Source organism: Gigantopelta aegis, chromosome 3, assembly GCF_016097555.1.
Source record: "Gigantopelta aegis isolate Gae_Host chromosome 3, Gae_host_genome, whole genome shotgun sequence".
Taxonomy (NCBI): Eukaryota; Metazoa; Mollusca; class Gastropoda; order Neomphalida; family Peltospiridae; genus Gigantopelta; species Gigantopelta aegis.
This window is the reverse complement of record NC_054701.1, coordinates 96595824-96615986: the sequence shown is the minus strand read 5'-3', so window position 1 is coordinate 96615986 and position 20163 is coordinate 96595824. Positions and strand designations below refer to the sequence as shown.

General features: G+C 35.0%; 1 protein-coding gene across 1 annotated transcript in view; it reads left to right on the top strand.

Annotated features, from left to right (window-relative positions):
• Positions 1–20163, top strand: part of LOC121369419 (leucine-rich repeat-containing protein 74B-like) — a 158501-nt gene that overhangs the window by 60938 nt on the left and 77400 nt on the right. The window contains exons 5-9 of the mRNA XM_041494520.1: positions 4029–4097; positions 6827–6883; positions 8398–8469; positions 9602–9661; positions 12176–12244. Of these exons, the coding sequence (XP_041350454.1) occupies positions 4029–4097; positions 6827–6883; positions 8398–8469; positions 9602–9661; positions 12176–12244 (327 nt within the window). The remainder of the gene's footprint in view (positions 1–4028; positions 4098–6826; positions 6884–8397; positions 8470–9601; positions 9662–12175; positions 12245–20163) is intronic.

The following is a 20163-nucleotide window of genomic DNA, read 5'->3' as shown; positions in this document are numbered from 1 at the left end:
ACGAAACTCGTGTCAGGATCCATGTAATCCTGACACTCGTTTCGTAAAATCAGTACGACACACAAGCTCGTATAATAATCTCTATGTATTAACTAGGTTAATAATGGTATTTACATTTAAAGGTATATGCAAATTTGCAAGGTCTCTAGTTGCTATCAATGGGTCATTTGTTTACAAACCAACAACACAGTACCTCAGCGTAGTGTTTTCATAAGATTAAGTTAAAATGCGTAACGTCAAACTAATTTGTGCTAATCGTGATGACGACATATTATCGATGGAGATGACTTTAGTGCTGTAATTTACTAAATATTGAATGAAAATGTTGTTTTAGAAGGGTTATAAGATAAATAGAATTCGCTACACGTGTTTTTAAATATGTAAAATATCAGCCTCGTCTAGTCAATCGGTATTTGTCTCGGTAGAGTCTCGCAAATACTGATTGACGTAGACTCTTGATGTTTTACATATTAGAAAACACTCGAGACAAATTCTCTCTCTCTCTCTCTCTCTCTCTCTCTCTCTCTCTCTCTCTCTCTCTCTCTCTCTCTCTCTCTCTCTCAATATTGTGTCTGCATAAAGAAATAGCCTGTGTAGTGGCACCAGACTTCTTGTATATATTTAGAGGTTAATTCCAGAGTGTTTTTCGGTATCGTCAATATCAGACCGGCCTCGATGGCGTCGTGGTTAGGCCATCGGTCTACAGGCTGGTAGGTACTGGGTTCGGATCCCAGTCGAGGCATGGGATTTTTAATCCAGTTACCCACTCCAAACCCTGAGTGAGTGCTCCGCAAGGCTCAATGGGTAGGTGTAAACCATTTGCACCGACCAGTGATCCATAACTGGTTCAACAAAGTCCATGGTTTGTGCTATCCTGCCTGTGGAAAGTGCAAATAAAAGCTCCCTTGCTGCTAATCAAAAAGAGTAGCCATGTAGTGGCGACAGCGAGTTTCCTCGCAAAATCTGTGTGGTCCTTAACCATATGTCTGACGCCATATAACCGTAAATAAAATGTGTTGAGTGCGTCGTTAAATAAAACATTTCTTTCTTTCTTTCGTCAATATCTTATATTAGGAATACAAATTGTATTATGCGAGCCTCTGGCGAGCATAACACATTATTTGTATTTCTAATATATGATATTGACAATACCGAAACACACCAGGGTAATAATCTTTTTATCATATAATCTCAAAGTTAATACAACGTGTTTTTGTAAACTGTACACACGACTTTAATTCCAGTCCGCCATTACTAGATAGAGGTGCATTTTTGAATGGAAATGACATCAAACTCGAAAGACGTCATTTTGGATTTCATTACATCAAAATAAACTAAGGCTTAACGGTTTTTGTTTTCTGAATGCTGGACAGCTTTCAGTGTAAAATTGCTATTAAAATGTTTTTATTTGATGACTATGAATGCATACGTCATTTATGGAGTGTCACCCAAGTACATTTGCTTAAATGTTAATAAATCTAGTGCCGTGACCTAGATTAATATACATCTAATTTGCAAAGTTATCAAATTCTTGAAGTATGTGATCTGAAAAATATCATGTACTGAAATGTTAGATTTTATATGATATATACACACCGAAATACATAATATGGCGAGCATAATACATTATTTTTATTCCTAATATATGATATTGACGATACCGAAATACACGAGGGTAATAATCCCTTTATCATATAAGCTCAAGCTTAATACAAAGTGTTTTTGTAAACTGTACACACAACTTTAATTCCGTTACGCCATTACTAGATATTCAAATGACGTAAGAATATGTGGCGCGGTGTATTTTTGAATGGAAATGACGTCAAACTCGAATGACGTCATTTTGGATGTGACTAACGTTTTTAGTTTTCTGAACACTGGACAGCTTTCAGTGTCAAATTGCCATTGAAATGTTTTTATTTGATGACTATGAATGCATACGTCAATCATGGAGTGTCACCCAAGTACGTTTGCTTAAATGTCAATAAACCTAGTGCCGAGACCTCGACTAATTTGAACTAGCCGATTCCAACTGCGTTTTTATGGACATAAGTTGATGACTACTGACCTTGTCTCTGTGGTATTTGCAAAATGATCCCGCGGAAAAATAATATTATTATAGTTTTGGTCAAGGTCAGCAAAGTACCCTCTCGTTCTTGACAATAAAATTAGTAGTATCTTTTTACGTTTTACTACATCACCCAGGCATATATATATATCCTATAGCTTACCCATGATATTCATGTCATAAACCCATGTGATAATTTAGTTTATTACCCCAGCGGTCACTCATAACAGAAAATATTTTCCATATTTTCTCAGTGAGAAATATTCTGCATTGGTTTAACGAACAATACTATTGGACAATTTGACGCTTACAAACCAATGACTTTGTCGGTGCTAAATATGACGTCATTACGATTTGACAAACTCAAAATGACGTCATGTAGTTTAAAGAGTTTGCCTTAACGGGTCTCAGTTTTTGGTGTTAAATTAATAACAAAATGTCATTTTAATGCAGTTCATTATAAATTTTGAAGCAGAATAAAGAGAACTTGTGGGTTTTTTTTAAATTATCTATGAACGTGATTAAATTACAACGTTATAGTAATTCTCAGAACAGTGCATATTTAGTGGTTTACATCATTTCTGTACAGGTTGGCCTTCGTGCATGTGCGTGGAAAATAAAGGTTTTTAGAAGAAAAAAATAGCTGAGGTAATAAATAGAATAACAAACTGGGTTCCAGTTATTATCAAATTTATGTCCCTCGTGAAATAATTTTCATTTGTCACTCGCTAAAGCTCGTGACAACTGAACATTATTTCACTCGGGACATAAATTTGATAATAACTGGTAACTCGTTTATTATCCTCTATGTATTAACCCGGTTAATAATGGTTTGCAAATTTGCAAGGTCTCTTAGTAATGTGTTGCTGTGGTTGGGCCATTTGCTTACAAGCCAACGAGACCTGTGTACCTGAGCGTAACGTTTTCAAAGATTTATTAAAATGCGTGACGTCAAAGTAAATTTTGCTAATCGTGATGACGTCATATTACCGATGGCGGCGACTTTAGTACTGTGATGTACTAAAAAATCAATTAAACTGTTATTTTTGAAGTGTTATTGGATGCATAGGAATCGTCTTGGTAAATACCGATTAACGTAGACTCGGTTGATATTTTACATATTTAAAAACACCCGTGACGAATCATATATTTGTATGTATGTATGTATGTATGTATGTATGCATATATGTATATGTGTATATATGTATATGTGTATGTATGTATGTATGTAACATAGTTTTCAATAAACAGTTACATATATATCGTATTTTCGCACGGGTCATAACAATATTTTAAATACTGTTATGTCACACTTGTTGAATACGAAAACATTACAATCATACTTTTCGCTTATTATGAACCACAGTTTGTGAATAATAAATATATTAGCACATTTCCATAAGTGCCGCACGAAATATATGGCCTTCGTTTGGAAATTGTTTTATACACTTCGCTCGCTCGGGGAATACAATAATTCCGAAACTCGTTCCATAATTTCGTATGACACTCCCGCTGATGTAATAATCAAGTTATCACGGATACTGTCGGGCTATTGTGAATACTGTTCAGGGTTTATTTAGATGGGAATCCAGAAGTGAAATTTCAGTAATATATCAAACGATGCACTACAGTGCGTTTCGTGGACTTAACATGTGTTTGCCAAATACCTATTCAACTCTGCATTGTACAGAGACACGGTTTTGATAATGGATAACGATTTTGTCGTCAATTTAAAAAAAAAAAAATCTAATCTAACATTCATTGTTGGGGAAATAACACTTCCATGTTCGTATACGAATTATATGATTTATTAGCACAAAATTCCGAATTATATAGTGACTAAATACGCTGTAAGTAAACATCAGTGATAACAATATGATTCTCTTGGATTCCTGTCAAAACTGAGGCCTGTTTACTCAATATATCAATGCAACCGTGTGGATGTTTATTTTACTTTCAGAAAACGGCAGCGAACTGTCATTAGCTCATATTGCCGAAGAGGTCTTCGACGAACAACCCCACAGATTCGGTAATGAATTTTTTTCTCCCGCATAGATATGTACTATGTGATCCATGTTCTAATCACAAATTGTTGACCATATGTTCATCACTCTTTCATTTTCATGTTTTAGATAATGATGACCATATGATCATTACTATTTCATGTTCACAGTATAGACAGTGCTGACCATATGTTCATTACTATTTCATGTTCATGTTATAGATAATGTTGACCATATATGATCATGTTATAGAAAATATTCATCATATGTTTATAACTATTTCATATTCATGTTATAGATAATGTTGACCATATGATCATGATATAGACAATATTCATCCTATGTTTATAACTATTTCATATTCATGTTATAGATAATGTTGACCATATATGATCATGTTATAGACAATATTCATCATATGTTTATAACTATTTCATGTTTATGTTATAGATAATGTTGACCATATGTTCATTACACTTTCATCTTTATGTTATATACAATGTTGACCATATGTTCATAACTCTTTCATGTTCATGTTATTTACAGTGTTAACAATATGTTCATTACACATTCATCTTCATGTTATATACAGTGTTGACCTTATGTTCATTGCCTGTCAAACTGTATGTGGCACTGATTAATAATATCACATGTTCATTGCCCAGTCAAAGTGTATGTGACACTGATTAATAGTACCATATGTTCATCGCCTGTCAAAGCGTATGTGGCACTGATTAATAGTATCACATGTTTATTGCACAGTCAAAATGTATATGGCACTGATTAATTGTATCATATGTTCGTTGCCTGTCAAAGTGTATGTGACACGGGTTAATAGTATCACATCTTCATTGCCTGTCAAAGTGTATGTGGCACTGATTAGTAGTATCACATGTTTATTGCCGAGTCAAAGTGTATGTGGCACTGATTAGTAGTATCATATGTTCATTGCTTGTCAAAGTGTATGTGGCACTGATTAGTTTTATCATATGTTCATTGCCTGTCAAAGTGTATGTGGCACTGATTAATAGTATCACATGTTCATTGCCTGTCAAAGTGTATGTGGCACTGATTAATTGTATCAGATGTTCATTGCCTGTCAAAGTGTATGTGGCACTGATTAATAGTATCATATGTTCATTGCCTGTCAAAGTGTATGTGGCACTGATTAATAGTATCATATGTTCATTGCCTGTCAAAGTGTATGTGGCACTGATTAATAGTATCACATGTTCATCGCCTGTCAAAGTGTATGTGGCACTGATTAATAGTATCACATGTTCATTGCCCAGTCAAAGTGTATGTTGCACTGATTAGTAGCATCACATGTTCATTGCCCAGTCAAAGTGTATGTGGCACTGATTAGTAGTATCATATGTTCATTGCCTGTCAAAGTGTATATGGCACTGATTAATAGTATGATATGTTCATTGCCTGTCAAAGTGTATGTGGCACTGATTAGTAGTATCATATGTTAATTGCCCAGTCAAAGTGTATGTGGCACTGATTAAGAGTATCACATGTTTATTACCCAGTCAAAATGTATGTGGCACTGATCAGTAGTATCATATGTTCATTGCCTGTCAAAGTGTATGTGGCACTGATTAGTAGTATCATATGTTCATTGCCTGTCAAAGTGTATGTGGCACTGATTAATAGTATCATATGTTCATTGCCCAGACAAAGTGTATGTGGCACTGATTAGTAGTATCATATGTTCATTGCCCAGTCAAAGTGTATGTGGCACTGATTAATAGTATCACATCTTCATTGCCTGTCAAAGTGTATGTGGCACTGATTAGTAGTATCACATGTTTATTGCCGAGTCAAAGTGTATGTGGCACTGATTAGTAGTATCATATGTTCATTGCCTGTCAAAGTGTATGTGGTATTGATTAGTAGTATCATATGTTCATTGCCTGTCAAAGTGTATGTGACACGGGTTAATAGTATCACATGTTCATTGCCTGTCAAAGTGTATGTGGCACTGATTAATAGTATCACATGTTCATTGCCCAGTCAAAGTGTATGTGACACTGATTAGTAGCATCACATGTTCATTGCCCAGTCAAAGTGTATGTGGCACTGATCAGTAGTATCATATGTTCCTTTCCTGTCAAAGTTTATGTGGCACTGATTAATAGTATTATATGTTCATTGCCCAGTCAAAGTGTACGTGGCACTGATTAGTAGTATCATATGTTCATTGCCCAGTCAAAGTGTATGCGGCACTGATTAATAGTATCGCATGTTCATTGCCTGTCAAAGTGTATGTGGCACTGGTTAACAGTATCATATGTTCATTGCCTGTCAAACGTGTATGTGTCACTGATTAATAGTGTCACATGTCCATTGCCTGTCAAAGTGTATGTGGCACTGATTAATAGTATCACATGTTCATTGCCCAGTCAAAGTGTATGTGGCACTGATTAGTGGTATCACATGTTCATTGCCCGGTCAAAGTGTATGTGGCACTGATTAGTATTATTATATGTTCATTGCCTGTCAAAGTGTATGTGGCACTGATTAATAGTATCATATGTTCATTGCCCAATCAAAGTGTATGTGGCACTGATTAGTAGTATCATATGTTCATTGCCTGTCAAAGTGTATGTGGCACTGATTAGTAGTATCATATGTTCATTGCCTGTCAAAGTGCATGTGGCACTGATTAATTGTATTATATGTTCATTGCCTGTTGCCTGTCAAAGTGTATGTGGCACGGGTTAATAGTATTTTATGTTTTCACTTTCAGAAAATATACCTGAACTGTTAGTGTCTCCTGCTGATGAACTACAATCACCCAGTTTGGGTAAATGTTTTCTTTTGACATATTATTGGTGGACGAACATTAAAGGACAATGGAATTAATAAAAAAATATCTGCCTCCCCCTCCATATTTCCCTAATGAACATTTTTTTTTTATTTTTTATTTTTAATCCCACTGCCCCCTTTCCTTTCTCTCCTTTGAATTCCATCTCATTTCTTCTCGATTTGGCAACTCCTCCTATCTTTCAACTTCTTTCACTGTCCACCTCCACATCCCAGTCCTTGTCTCTCCAACCGCGACAGGTGCTTGTCTCTTGGGCTGCCATTCCCCATCAGCTTTTAGCTGTGGGCTTAGTCTGACCACTTCGGGGAGTGTTCAGTAGTTACTTCTGGCATTGTTAAGAGGCACTTGTAACCACCTACTATGCACCCCTACTACCAGCGGTCGTTTGTTAGTGCTGTGTGTCAGACCAGCTTTATTAGCAGCAGAGGACAAGGATGCCAGGTGGGTGCTTGGAAATACACAGAGACTGCACCCGTCGAGGAAGTTGAGACAGGTAGGTGATGGTGTGGACAGCTCAGAAGACAGAGTCGGAGGAAACTGACAGAAAACTGACAGAAAGGGTCGAAACAGATTGAAATCATGGGAGAAATCGGAAAGTTTTTTTATATTAAGATAATGAGAATGATAGGCAGAGGGTGATAGATGAGAAAGATGAATGAATGTGTCAGCCAGCTTTGACGGGATTTGAACTTCTGTCGTCAGCTTGATTGTTCAACAGCTATCCACTAGACGACGGAGCTCACATTTTATTTGATTTTTGACATTGGTATGCAGTATCATCAAGTTCACAATGTAACAAGAACATTATTCAGACAATCCTATCATTGCATATGTTAATGTCAGACGAATATACTGGGGTTAAGACAATTTGTTAATTTGTGTGTGTCAGCCATGTTCATTTCAGTCCCATTGTCAAACATATGTTCATTGCTTGATCCGTGTTCATTTCAGTCCCATTGTCAAACATATGTTCATTGCTTGATCCGTGTTCATTTCAGTCCCATTGTCAAACATGTATTCATTGCTTTATCCATGTTCATATCCGTGACATTGAACATATTTATGCTCATTATTCAATCCATGTTCACGTCAGTAAGATTGTGAAACAATGTTCATCCCATTAACACTTTACAACATATATATATATATGTTAATCCATGTTCATAACAGTGACAATGTGGAACATGTTTAGTGGCGGTCCTAATGGCGGTGCAAGCGTGATCAAACACCCTGCTACATATCCTAGTGGCGGTCCTCCTAGAAAAAGCACCTGATAGTGGATCATGGAAGCAATCACGACTTTGCCTAACATCCTTTCGACTCTGCCTTGTGCAGATATATGATTTTGATATAGTAATACGGTTTTGTCATTCAGATTTATTACAGACACTGTCATATGTATTTATGCGGACTACTGTTACTGTATTAATGTTTGTACCACAGTAACTGTGAACTGCATGTCCATCATATGAATCTGTTTATTTTACTTGTAGAAGACGTAACAGCGCTTTCAGTGGCTTTGACCGCTACAACAGATACCTATGAAGAACAATCCTCTAATCGTGGTATAGATATGTTTTCTGTTATATATATATATATATATATATATATATATATATATATATATATATATATATATATATATTGCTTGCACGTGCTATTTCAAACATGTTGACCAAGATACCTACGAAGATCAGTTACCTAATTATGGTATAAATTTGCTTTCTGTTATTAGTTGATTGTTGAACTTATATATATATATTGCTGACATGTGTTATTTAAAACATGTTCACCCAGATACCGACGAAGAACAATCCCCTAATGGTGGTATAGATTTACTTTCTCATACTGCTTGCTTGTCTCATTTAAAACATGTACACTTACATTTATCTTCTCTAAAAGGACATGTTTTAAGAGGTGGAGCACACTTATGCAAGTGGGTGGATGGTGGTGGTAGGGGAGGGGAGTTTTTAGAAGGTGAGAGAGATTATCTGTTCGAAAAGTTTACAACATGTTTCTGCTTTTATTTTTTTTTTTTATTTTTTTTTTTAATATTCTCAACAACGAAAGCTTAGCAAATATCTTTTGTGACATCTAAATTTGCCATGGTTGAATACACTTGAAAGAAAACCAGGTCCTCCTGTTGTGTTAAGGCAAAGGTTGATGAGTTTATGTTGTTTGTAAATGGTAAACATTTCAGATGTGAATACTAATTAATAAAAATAGGTTAATTTATAAATTTTAAAGTTATCCCATTTCTTGTAACATTAGTTTAACTTTCGTTGTTGAGTATATTATTACTGTCTTTTTATAACTAGCGGATAGCTTTTGTTGGTGTCTTTGACATGTAAAGATGTCTAAGAAAGTAAGGAAATGTATGTTAATTTCTGAAATAATAATAAAATAGCTAATATTTATGGCTCCTAGTGTCATTAACAGAGCTCCATTATCTGGTTTTCTGGTCTACCAATAGTGCTATTGATAAATAGCCATGTATTGGGGAGGGGGTCCATATATTTGCCATAAGCCCGTTAATTCTAATAGTATTTTAAATATCAGAATTGCTTTTAGAATGCATTTACAAACACAAATACATACCTAGATGACTAAAGGACATTATTAAACATGTCAATAACAGACATTGGTGTTATTGTAGTACCCCTGATTGTTTTTGTACAGATATTATTTTCATTACAGAAAACCTTATAGAGCAATCAATGATTGTGAAAAAGGCTGAAGAGCAGTCCCCCAGACCGGGTAATGGTTTGCTTTCTAAATAGGTATTGACGTTCTGTATATGGTGCACAACATATCACTAAAACAAAACAAGTGAATTTTAAGTTGTCTAGTTCATTGTTTGAAGAACTTAATATTTACATTCGAGCACTCAGAAGTCTCAACAGGGGTCAAAATACTGCGTCCTGACTGGTTATTTCTGGTCAACATCAGCACAAGCCGAAAAATGTTTTTGCCTGTCGTACCGTCCAACCAGAAGTTAATTTACGTCTATATACACACATTAGTTTAAGTCAGATAGGTTTCATCCAGAATGATTTGATCTGGACAACCAGAATACGTAGCGTACTAGTCCGAATATCTGGCAGCATTCTCAGCTAATTTTGACCCCTGCTTAAAGTAATAATTCATGATTGATTAATTGCGATGGTAAGTATACCGGTGTGTATGTTCGTATTTGATATTTTCATGTTCATACAATGAGAGGTACATCGCGGGCTCCAGCAAATGAAAGTAGTATAAAAGTAGGATGTAAATCGAATTTGTACCGCCTATGTGGGCCAACAGCATTCGTGCATAGAAATGTCTCATTTCGGGACGATAACAGAACAGCTAACATCTCAAATAGCAGCCATCCTCAGCACCACAGGCAGCATCCGTTTGATCTGTGGGTTCACCCACGAGTTCGCCATCCTCATTTTGATGCACAATGTCACGGGCAGCATCCGTTTGATCTGCGGGTTCACCCACTAGTTCGCTATCTTCATTTTGATCCACAATGTCATGGGCAGCATCCGTTTGATCCATTAAATTTGCGTTCTCTTCTTCTTTAGTAGTCACTCTCTTGCATTTGATCGTGTGTCTTTAAGGATATTTGCAGACCAAAATGTCGTCTTCGTCGCTACTGATGTTGCTGTTACTCGAATATTTCAATGTCATTTTCTCTGTGGAACTTTATGCACGTCTGCTCTCTAGGACTCACAGAAACAAATGATGCTTACACCACAAACCTCTTTTTATAACCTGGATACCCAACACTTTTACAACAATGCTACCGCTGATGACACTCACTCGGGTTACAAAAGGAGCACTATAGAGATCATATTTGGTTTTGGTGGTCCTGCATGGCGCAAGGTACAACTGAATTTAGTTCCGGAACAATGTTGAACATCACGTCAAAACAGTCTTTCAGTTTCTCCCATTGAGGAACAGAAGAAAAGAAATCCCCTTCTCGAAGGCTTGACAGTGTCAACACACCACTATCATTGACACAGGTCTACCCCAGAAATATTCTAGTCCGCACTCACATATACATTAGTTCCAAGATGACTGAACAGATTGTCCTCTTTTCCTTGTTTTAAAACTGATAACTGATATCAGTCTGTCAGAGGATTGTCAGCTCCGGCTTCAATGTGAATCAGTCTGACTACATTAAGCTACCCAGGTATACTGTTAGCACCGAGTGATGGGGCAGAAACGCTGTATATTTAAGTAACGTTAATTTAGTAGATGGTACAAGTGTCAATCCAAAGTAAAGACTAAATCTATGATAGCTTTTTGTCATTGATGAATAAGTCATTTTAGTACTTGTGGCATAAGCCGATTGTTTGTACCAACTGATTTCAGAATCCAAACACTAAAGCTCTCAAGCCAATGTTCCTTTAAAAACAATAAAGAATTAATTGTCGTATGATGGACCAACGAATCATTGTTATACTTACTCAACCACAATTTATTATCATATTTATGCAGTCGAGAAATATTGTCACTCACGATATTTCTGCTACCTGGAATATACCTAGCCGTTAGATGGAATCCATATATTGCTGAAAGCCAGGAAAGTTCACGAATACTTGATATTAACATCGGGTTGGTTGATTATAACTGTATTATCACTGTATGCCACAATGTTTGGAGCTCCACGAAGGTGTACACACTGTTTTGCCGATTCGCACACCATTGCCAACTCTTTAATATTAATATGTTGATCGCTAATCGCTGGTATATCCGCCCGCCAGTTTACATACAAGCAGTTGCCTTTATACACTCCACCGCCGCCGAGATTACACGCAAATTCACGGTAGGAGACACTTTCACCCGTCCCATTAAAAAGAAATAACAAAAATCTAACCACCATTTCATATCCGCCTTCGCTGTCGCATTTAATGACACATGACAATGTTTTTGCTTAACCGTATTGCACACGTCAATCAATCGCTGACATGCTTGCAAGCTACACACGGAATAAGCTACACTCCCGGGTGGCGGGCTGCATGTGCACAACAGAATTACTTATGCGCATGTCAAGTACTAGTTGAATGCAAATAATCGTTTCTTTATTATTTTGTCAAATAATGTCGTTAATGAAGATAGTAAGAAAACCAAACAAACTATAATACCAAAGAAATATGAAAAGATAAATCAGATGAAATCGAGGAATCCTACAATAATGCTGTTAATCAAATATAAATTGTTACGTATATCATTCTTTTTTCTTAAATGAATGTGAATAACATATGTTTATCTTAATTTCAGAAACTATAACAACTGAATCATTGGATCCTACTGGTAAAAGGACATACGTCAGACAATGTCGTATGCTTGGTAACTATTGGCTTTTTACTTGATGTGGATTGGAAGGAAGGAAGGAAATAGTTTATTTAACAACGCACTCAATACATTTTATTTACGGTTATATGGCGTCGGACATATGGTTAACGACCACACAGATATTGAGGGAGGAAACCTGCTGTCGCCACTTCATGGGATACTCTTTTCAATTAGCATCAAGGGATCTTTTATATGAACCATCCCATAGACAGGATAGCACACACCACGGCCTTTGATGTACCAGTCGTGGTGCACTGGCTGGAGCGAGAAATACCCTAATGGGCCCACTTACGGGGATCGATCCCAAACTGACCGCGCATCAAGCGAACACTTCACTACTGGACTACGTCCCGCCCCCTTGATGTGGATTGAGTCGTCTAGCATCAACCTTCCATAAAAGTTCACATTTCATCTTGTGTATGATGAAACGTGTTTCATTTGTTGAAATGTCATTGACTGATGGTGAGAATGGTGAATTGAATGTTGTTAGCCAGGTCATATTGACAATGGCTTCCTTTCTGTATTTGAAAAGAGTTTGGCACTGGAAAACATTCTCAAGTGAGTTTGATATGTATTAATACGTTTTGACAGTTATTTGGCTCGTATTCATGATTATAGCATTTGGTTGGTACGAGGACGGTCACGTTCGCATACGAAGGCAAGGTTTTGGCAACTGTTTTCTTGGATGCCAAACGAGTTGTAATGGTTGACAACATGCCTACCAAAACTATGATGCCTATTATGCTAATAGAGGTGTTTCGCATTCCTATTGCGCATGCGCGCGAAGAGTAACGTCCCTTGCCGAAGTGGACTGTATCCAGGCTATTTACAACTTGGGTGGGGGAGCATGATGGACAGTTGTCATGAGCGTCGTGGGTAGCTTCGTAGGAGACGTGAATCTCTGGCGACTAACGTACATATTCGTATCAGATGGTATAATGGCTGCGAAAAACGGTCTACTAAAGTTTACATCGGAATGGTTTAAGGCCAAAAGACGACGTCTCTGAAACTGCCAGTCAAGGGTTTTAACGATGTAAAATTAAAAGATTCATACAACAAAATGAGCTTAATTGGAATGTATTTGCTACTTTTCACAATTAGAATTATAGTTATATTCACGCGGATTTGTAGTGAAGTTTAATTCTCCACATGTATTAGTATTTAAACATTTATAAAACATGCCTCCCCTTCCTCCTAAAAAAACTACAAAATCCCTACTTCACACCTTTATCACAGCTCTATTTTTCTTTATTATTTCATTAAACAGTCACAACTACTAATCAATGTTACATGTGTATCTACAATTTATTTATTTATTCTTTCATTTATTTAATTTATTATTATTATTTACTTTTCACTGTCATTTATATCAGACACGTACAACTTTATTTGAAATATCTGGTATTTACGAAGTTTAAAAAAAAACATTCTTTATTTGTATTTATTTATTTATTTTTATTTTATTTATTTATTTATTTTCTTTCTTTTATTTATTCTTCACTATAATTTATATCAGACACATACAACTTCGTTTGAAATATCTGGTATTTACGAAGTTTTTATATATATATATATATATATATATATATATATATATATATATATATATATATATATATATTATATTTATCATATAATATCTTACATTTTTGGTGCAATCAAAGTATGTGCTATTTTTCAGATCACATACTTTAAGAATTTAATAACTTTGCAAATTAGATGTAAATTAGTCGAGGTCTCGGCATTTAAGCAAACGTACTCGGGTGACACTCCATGATTGACATATGCATTCATAGTCATCAAATAAAAACATTTCAATGACAATTTGACACTGAAAGCTGTCCAGCGTTCAGAAAACAAAAAACGTTAGGCATAACTTTATTTTGATGTAAGGACATCCAAAATGACGTCATTCGTGTTTGACGTCATTTCCATTCAAAAATACACCGCGCCACATATTCTTACATCTAGTAATGGCGGACTGGAATTAAAGAGACATTCCTGAGTTTGCTGCATTGTAAAATGTTTCTGACTAACAAAATATTTCTACGATTAAACTTGCATATTAAATATATGTTCTTGTTTAGAATATCAGTGTCTGTATATTCAATGTGTTTCTGGTCGTCTTAATATTTGTAAGAAGTCCAAACTGGATTTTGTCTTCAAATAATTTCGTACGTACGAAAAAACTATATTTTAGGAAATAAGATGAACTTTAACCTAGTACAAATATTAGAACAATCAGAAACACGTTTAATATACAGCCACTAATATTTTATGAAGACAAATATATTTTATATGTAATTACAATCGTTAAAAAGTCTCTGTTAGTCGATAACATCTTTAAAATTACAGCAAACTCAGAAATGTCCCTTTAAAAGTTGCGTGTACAGTTTACAAAAGCACGTTGTATTAAGCTTGAGCTTATATGATAAAGAGATTATTACCCTCGTGTATTTCGGTATCGTCAATATCATATATTAGGAATAAAAATAATGTATCATGCTCGCCAGAGGCTCGCATAATACAATTTTTATTTCTAATATATGATATTACCAGTGTTTTTCGGTATCGTCAATATCATATATTAGGAATAAAAATAATGTATCATGCTCGCCAGATATATGATATTGACGATACCGAAAAACACTGGTAATAACCTATATATATATATTATCATTTATTTATTTTTATACATATATTTTTATATATTTTTTTCTTATATTTACTTTTCACTATCATTTATATGAGACACATACAACTTCATTTGAAATATCTGGTATTTACGAATTTTTAAAAAAACGTTCTTTATTTATCCTTATTTATTTTTATCTTTATATATTTATTTATTTTCTTTCTTTTATTTATTCTTCACTATATATCAGACACATACAACTTCATTTGAAATACCTGGTATTTACGAAGTTAAAAAGTAAATCTTTATTCATCTTATTTTATTTATTTATTTTCTTTCTTTCTTTCTTTCTTTCTTTCTTTCTTTTATTTACTCTTCAGTATAATTTATATCAGATACAACTTCATTTGAAATGTTTGGTATTTTACGAAGTTTAAATATATATTTATTATCTATTCATTTTATATATATTGATTTCTTATATTTATTTTTCACTGTCATCCATTTGAAATATCTGGTTCTTACGGATTAAAAAACGGATTAAAAAACCCATATATAGAGGTTATTACCGTCATGTGTTTCAGTATCGTCAATATCATATATTAGGACTAAAAATTGTATTATGCGAGCCTCTGCCGAGCATAATGCATTATGTTTATTCCTAATGTTTGATACTGACGATACCGAAACACATGCGGGTAATAATCTCTTTATCATATAATCTAAAGCTTACCACAAAGTATTTTTTAAACTGTATATATACGAGTCGGCCATCGATCGATATTCAAATGACATACGAATATGTGATGTGGTGTTGTTTTGAATGGGAACGACGTCGGATATCCTGACATAAAAATAAACTAGTGCATGACGGTTTTTTGCTTTCAGACTGTTGATGCATACGTCAGTTCTGGAGTGTCATCGTAGTACGTTTGCTTAAATGTCATTAAACGTAGCGCCGAGACCTTGATTAATTTACAAAGTTATCAAATTCTGAAAGTATGTAATCTGAAAAATACTTATTTATTTTATTTTATTTTATTTATTTACTTTATTTACTTTTCACTATGACTTATATCAGTCACATACAACTTTATTTATAATATCTAGTATTTACAAAGTTTAATTTTTTTTTTTTAATTTACATGTATTTATTTATTTATTATTCAATTTATTTTCTTTGTTTGTTTCATTCTTTCTTTATTTACTCTTCACCAAAGAAAGAAAGAAAGAAAGAAATGTTTTATTTAACGACGCATTCACACATTTTATTTACGGTTATATGGCGTCAGACATATGGTTAAGGACCACACAGATTTTGAGAGGAAACCCGCCGTCGCCACTACATGGGCTACTCTTTCCGATTAGCAGCAAGGGATCTTTTATTTGCGCTTCCCACAGGCAGGATAGCACAAACCATTGCCTTTTGTTGAACCAGTTATGGACCACTGGTCGGTGAAAGTGGTTTACACCTACCCATTGAGCCTTGCGGAGCACTCACTCAGGGCTTGGATACTCTTCACCATTATTTGTATTAGTTATATACAATTTCATTTGAAATATTTGGTATCTACGAAGTTCTAAATATATATATATATATATATATATATATATATTCTGCTGAAGAATAATTGGAAGTGCTCTGTGGGATTAATGTCTGGCGACACTGCTGGCCAGGGCAACATGTCCACACGGTCGAGCATTGTCTTGTTGGAACATTATGTGTGTATGCTGTGCCATGTATGGAATTATACGGGAGCAAGGATTTGTCCCGGTAGCGAACACCATCAATGACATGGAGATCAGTTACACCTCGCCCGGATATTACCGCCCACACCATGACACCTCCAACCTCCATCACACAACAGTCCCGGTGCCTCTCGCCTTGTTTGCGATACACTCTGATACACTCTCAAGTTGAATCGTGATTCATCAGTAAAGAGGACATTTCTCCATTGATTCCTTGTTCATTCGATCCGTCGTCATGTCTATTGCAGACGGAATTGATGATGGCGCGCGATAAGAATAGGTCTCCTCGCAGGTCGGCGTGACCGGATGTTGTAGGCTCGCAGACGGTTCCTGACTGTCTCAGCATGAATGCGGAACTGTCGGACAAGAATGTTGGCTGCTTGACACCAGTTTTCGAGAGTGGTGGTTCGGATATACCTGTCCTGAGCAGTCAACGTAACTCCTGGACGGCCAATCCAAGGGTGGTCATTGGGATCGAGTAGCCTGCAAACGATTGTTCAGTCTCTGTATAGTGAATCGGGTTACACCAAAACGTCTGATAACGACACTGACGCTGCGCCCAGCATCAAGCATCCCAACTGCTCTCTGACGGTCATTTTGTGACAGGCGTGGCATTATCAGACGATATTTTATTGGCTTTATTTATTGTTTTTTCGAAGTTGTGCACTCATGAGGATATCCTAGTGAAATATCTGGTGCATAAACAACAACTGGTTCACAGCGTGAAAATCATGTTTTCTGTCGTGACGTCACACCGTCACGTGACATGCGGCAATCCGAAACCATATGCACGTGCAATGTGTGGTATAGTGTGTCACGTACGCACGGTGGTTTTCGATTATGGTGAAATGGCACACTAAAAAATATTCAAGATACATATAATTTATTTATTTATTTATTTATTTGGCCTAACTGTTCTTTTTCTTTCACCGTTTTAATTATTTCGGCTTAAATTCAGGCGTGGAGCATTTACTTTTGTTGATTGTTTGTTGTCAGAGGCATAATACGTTTGACTACGCATACTAAACGCTCTTGAGTGTGGGTTTTTTTTTCAATATTTATTCACAGAATCCCTGTTTACTTTTGTATCTGTCCCAACCACAGGGATGAAATGACAGAATTACAGTACAACATTATACATTACCATTTTGGTATACAAGTACAAATTTTCATTCAGTATTTACAATAGTTATTATCAAGAGTACTTGCATATATGTCTTTACTATTTTTCTTAGCTCCGATCCAAATCACTTGAGATTTGCCATAGTTAATATTTAATCCAATACATATCAGCAAATTCGTTCAGTACTATAACTGTAGTTTCAAAAGATGTTTTAGTCCCATCAAGAATGAACTCAATGTCATCTGCATATTGTGTCATAAGGAGATGTTCATTATAGATGTAAAGGCCTTTGCTATTTGGATGATTTTTTAACCATAAGAGCTAACATTTCTGCGCATAATAAAAATATATAGGGAGACATAGAGTCGCCTTGTCTACAGCCTCTGAATTTCAAAAAGGAGATAAAGTGCCATTAATTATTAAACAAGATTTAATCTTAGGTCATTACCAAAACCATAACATGAAAGTATATTATCAATAAAAGACTGAGATATGGAGTCAAAGGCCTTTTCAAAGTCTACTAAAAATAACATCCCAGGAATATTTAACGTTTTAGAACTCAATATAGAATCCTATAATAAACGGATGTTGTCACCAATATATCCGTTTGATCTTCATTAATAAGTTTTGGAAGGACCTTTTTTCAGTCTTTCAGCAATTACTGATGACAAATGTTTCAAGGAGTAATTTAAAAATGAAATTGTGCGCCAGTTTTTCAAAAATTGTTTGGGTTTGTCACCTTTAGGGATACATGTTATAATTACTTGCTTTTGGGTAACAGAAATTTCTCCTGTTTCAAAGCCTTCGTGTATTGATCTTAATAAATAAATGCCAATGTATTTCCAGAAAAATTTGTAAAACTCATAAGTATCAGAACCAGGACGTTTGTTATTTTTTGTATGTTTTAGGACGTTTAACAATTCATCATAAGTAACTTCACATTCAAGAACTTTAACCTCATCTTCATTAACTTATTTATTGTAGTATTTTGAGAAAATATGGAACTAAGTTCATATTAAGGAATTAAATGTTCTTTTGATACACACAGATTTTCATAAAATGTTTAAGCTTCCAAACAAATATGTGTGCATGTTAAAATAGTACCATCTTCCGACTTAATTTTTGTTTTTTGATTGACTTGCTAATAAAATTTCTGTTTTCTAAATTACAAAAGTATTTATGTATTTATTTCCCCTCATCAATCCATTTAGCTCTTGAGTTTATTATAAAGGGACCATCCTGAGTTTGTAGCCATATTATCAAGTTGTCCGCTAGTTTAATCTCTTATAAATAAAAATTACATGTTTTTTAGGCTACATATTCTTGCTTCGAATATAAATATCTGTATACGCAATATAATTACATTTCTCGCCATTCTAAGGTCGCTAGCAACCGAGAGGCCGGAGCGGGGAACTGTACCCCCACTTTTAACTACTCTATATAAATCTGGTTTAAAATATGGTTTGTGTCCCCTCCCCCACTAGACTGTCTTCCACCTACGGGCCTGATTGTAATGTTTTATAGTAGCTCAAATTTCATACGTATTATTTCTTTTTTTTCCAAATACCGAACAAACTTTTTTAATAACTGGGTTAACCCTTGAAAGCCCAGTGTACTCAAATGAGTGCATACTTTCTAAGCACAAACACTATTTGCAAAAATGAAATATTTTTAATGAATAAGTACTGAGAATTTCCATATATGTCTAATATCCTCAAGATGAGTACAATTTACTTGAATGATTAAACTTATATTTGAACAGAGCCAAACATTTAAATGTGTACTCGTTTGAGTACAATAGGCACATACGGCAACATGTTTATCTTGTAGTCTTTTCTCTGCACTTATAGATCTGCTACATTGTTCTAATGGTGTGTTAAATGAATTTGATATGTTTTTTCTCTGGTTGCAACAAATATTTAAAAAATCTGATTTAATAATTACTTTTGTACTCATACGAGTACAGCCCGATGTACTCATATGAGTACATTTAAAAACAAATAAAAAATAAATATTTATTTCAAATATACTCAAACGTGTTTTTAAATGATGTTATGTTTATTCACAAACCAATATTTTATCAGAATTCATGCTAGTTTTGTCACGGGCATTAAATGGTTAAAAGAAATCCCAACAAAAATTCCGAATGTATTTATCCGTATAATGATTTAAAAATATTTAAATCATGTTAAATACGATACATATCTGCATACATACATACATACATACATACATACACGCAGGCACATGCACATACATTATTATTTCAGCCCATATCCGATATGTATTGGATACGAATCCGAACCGATGGTTTCACGGGCGTTAACAACAAACTATTTTTTTATTTTGTGATAAGCAATAATTCACAAACGTCTGCAATAAGTATTTGTTGGATGTTGACAGAAC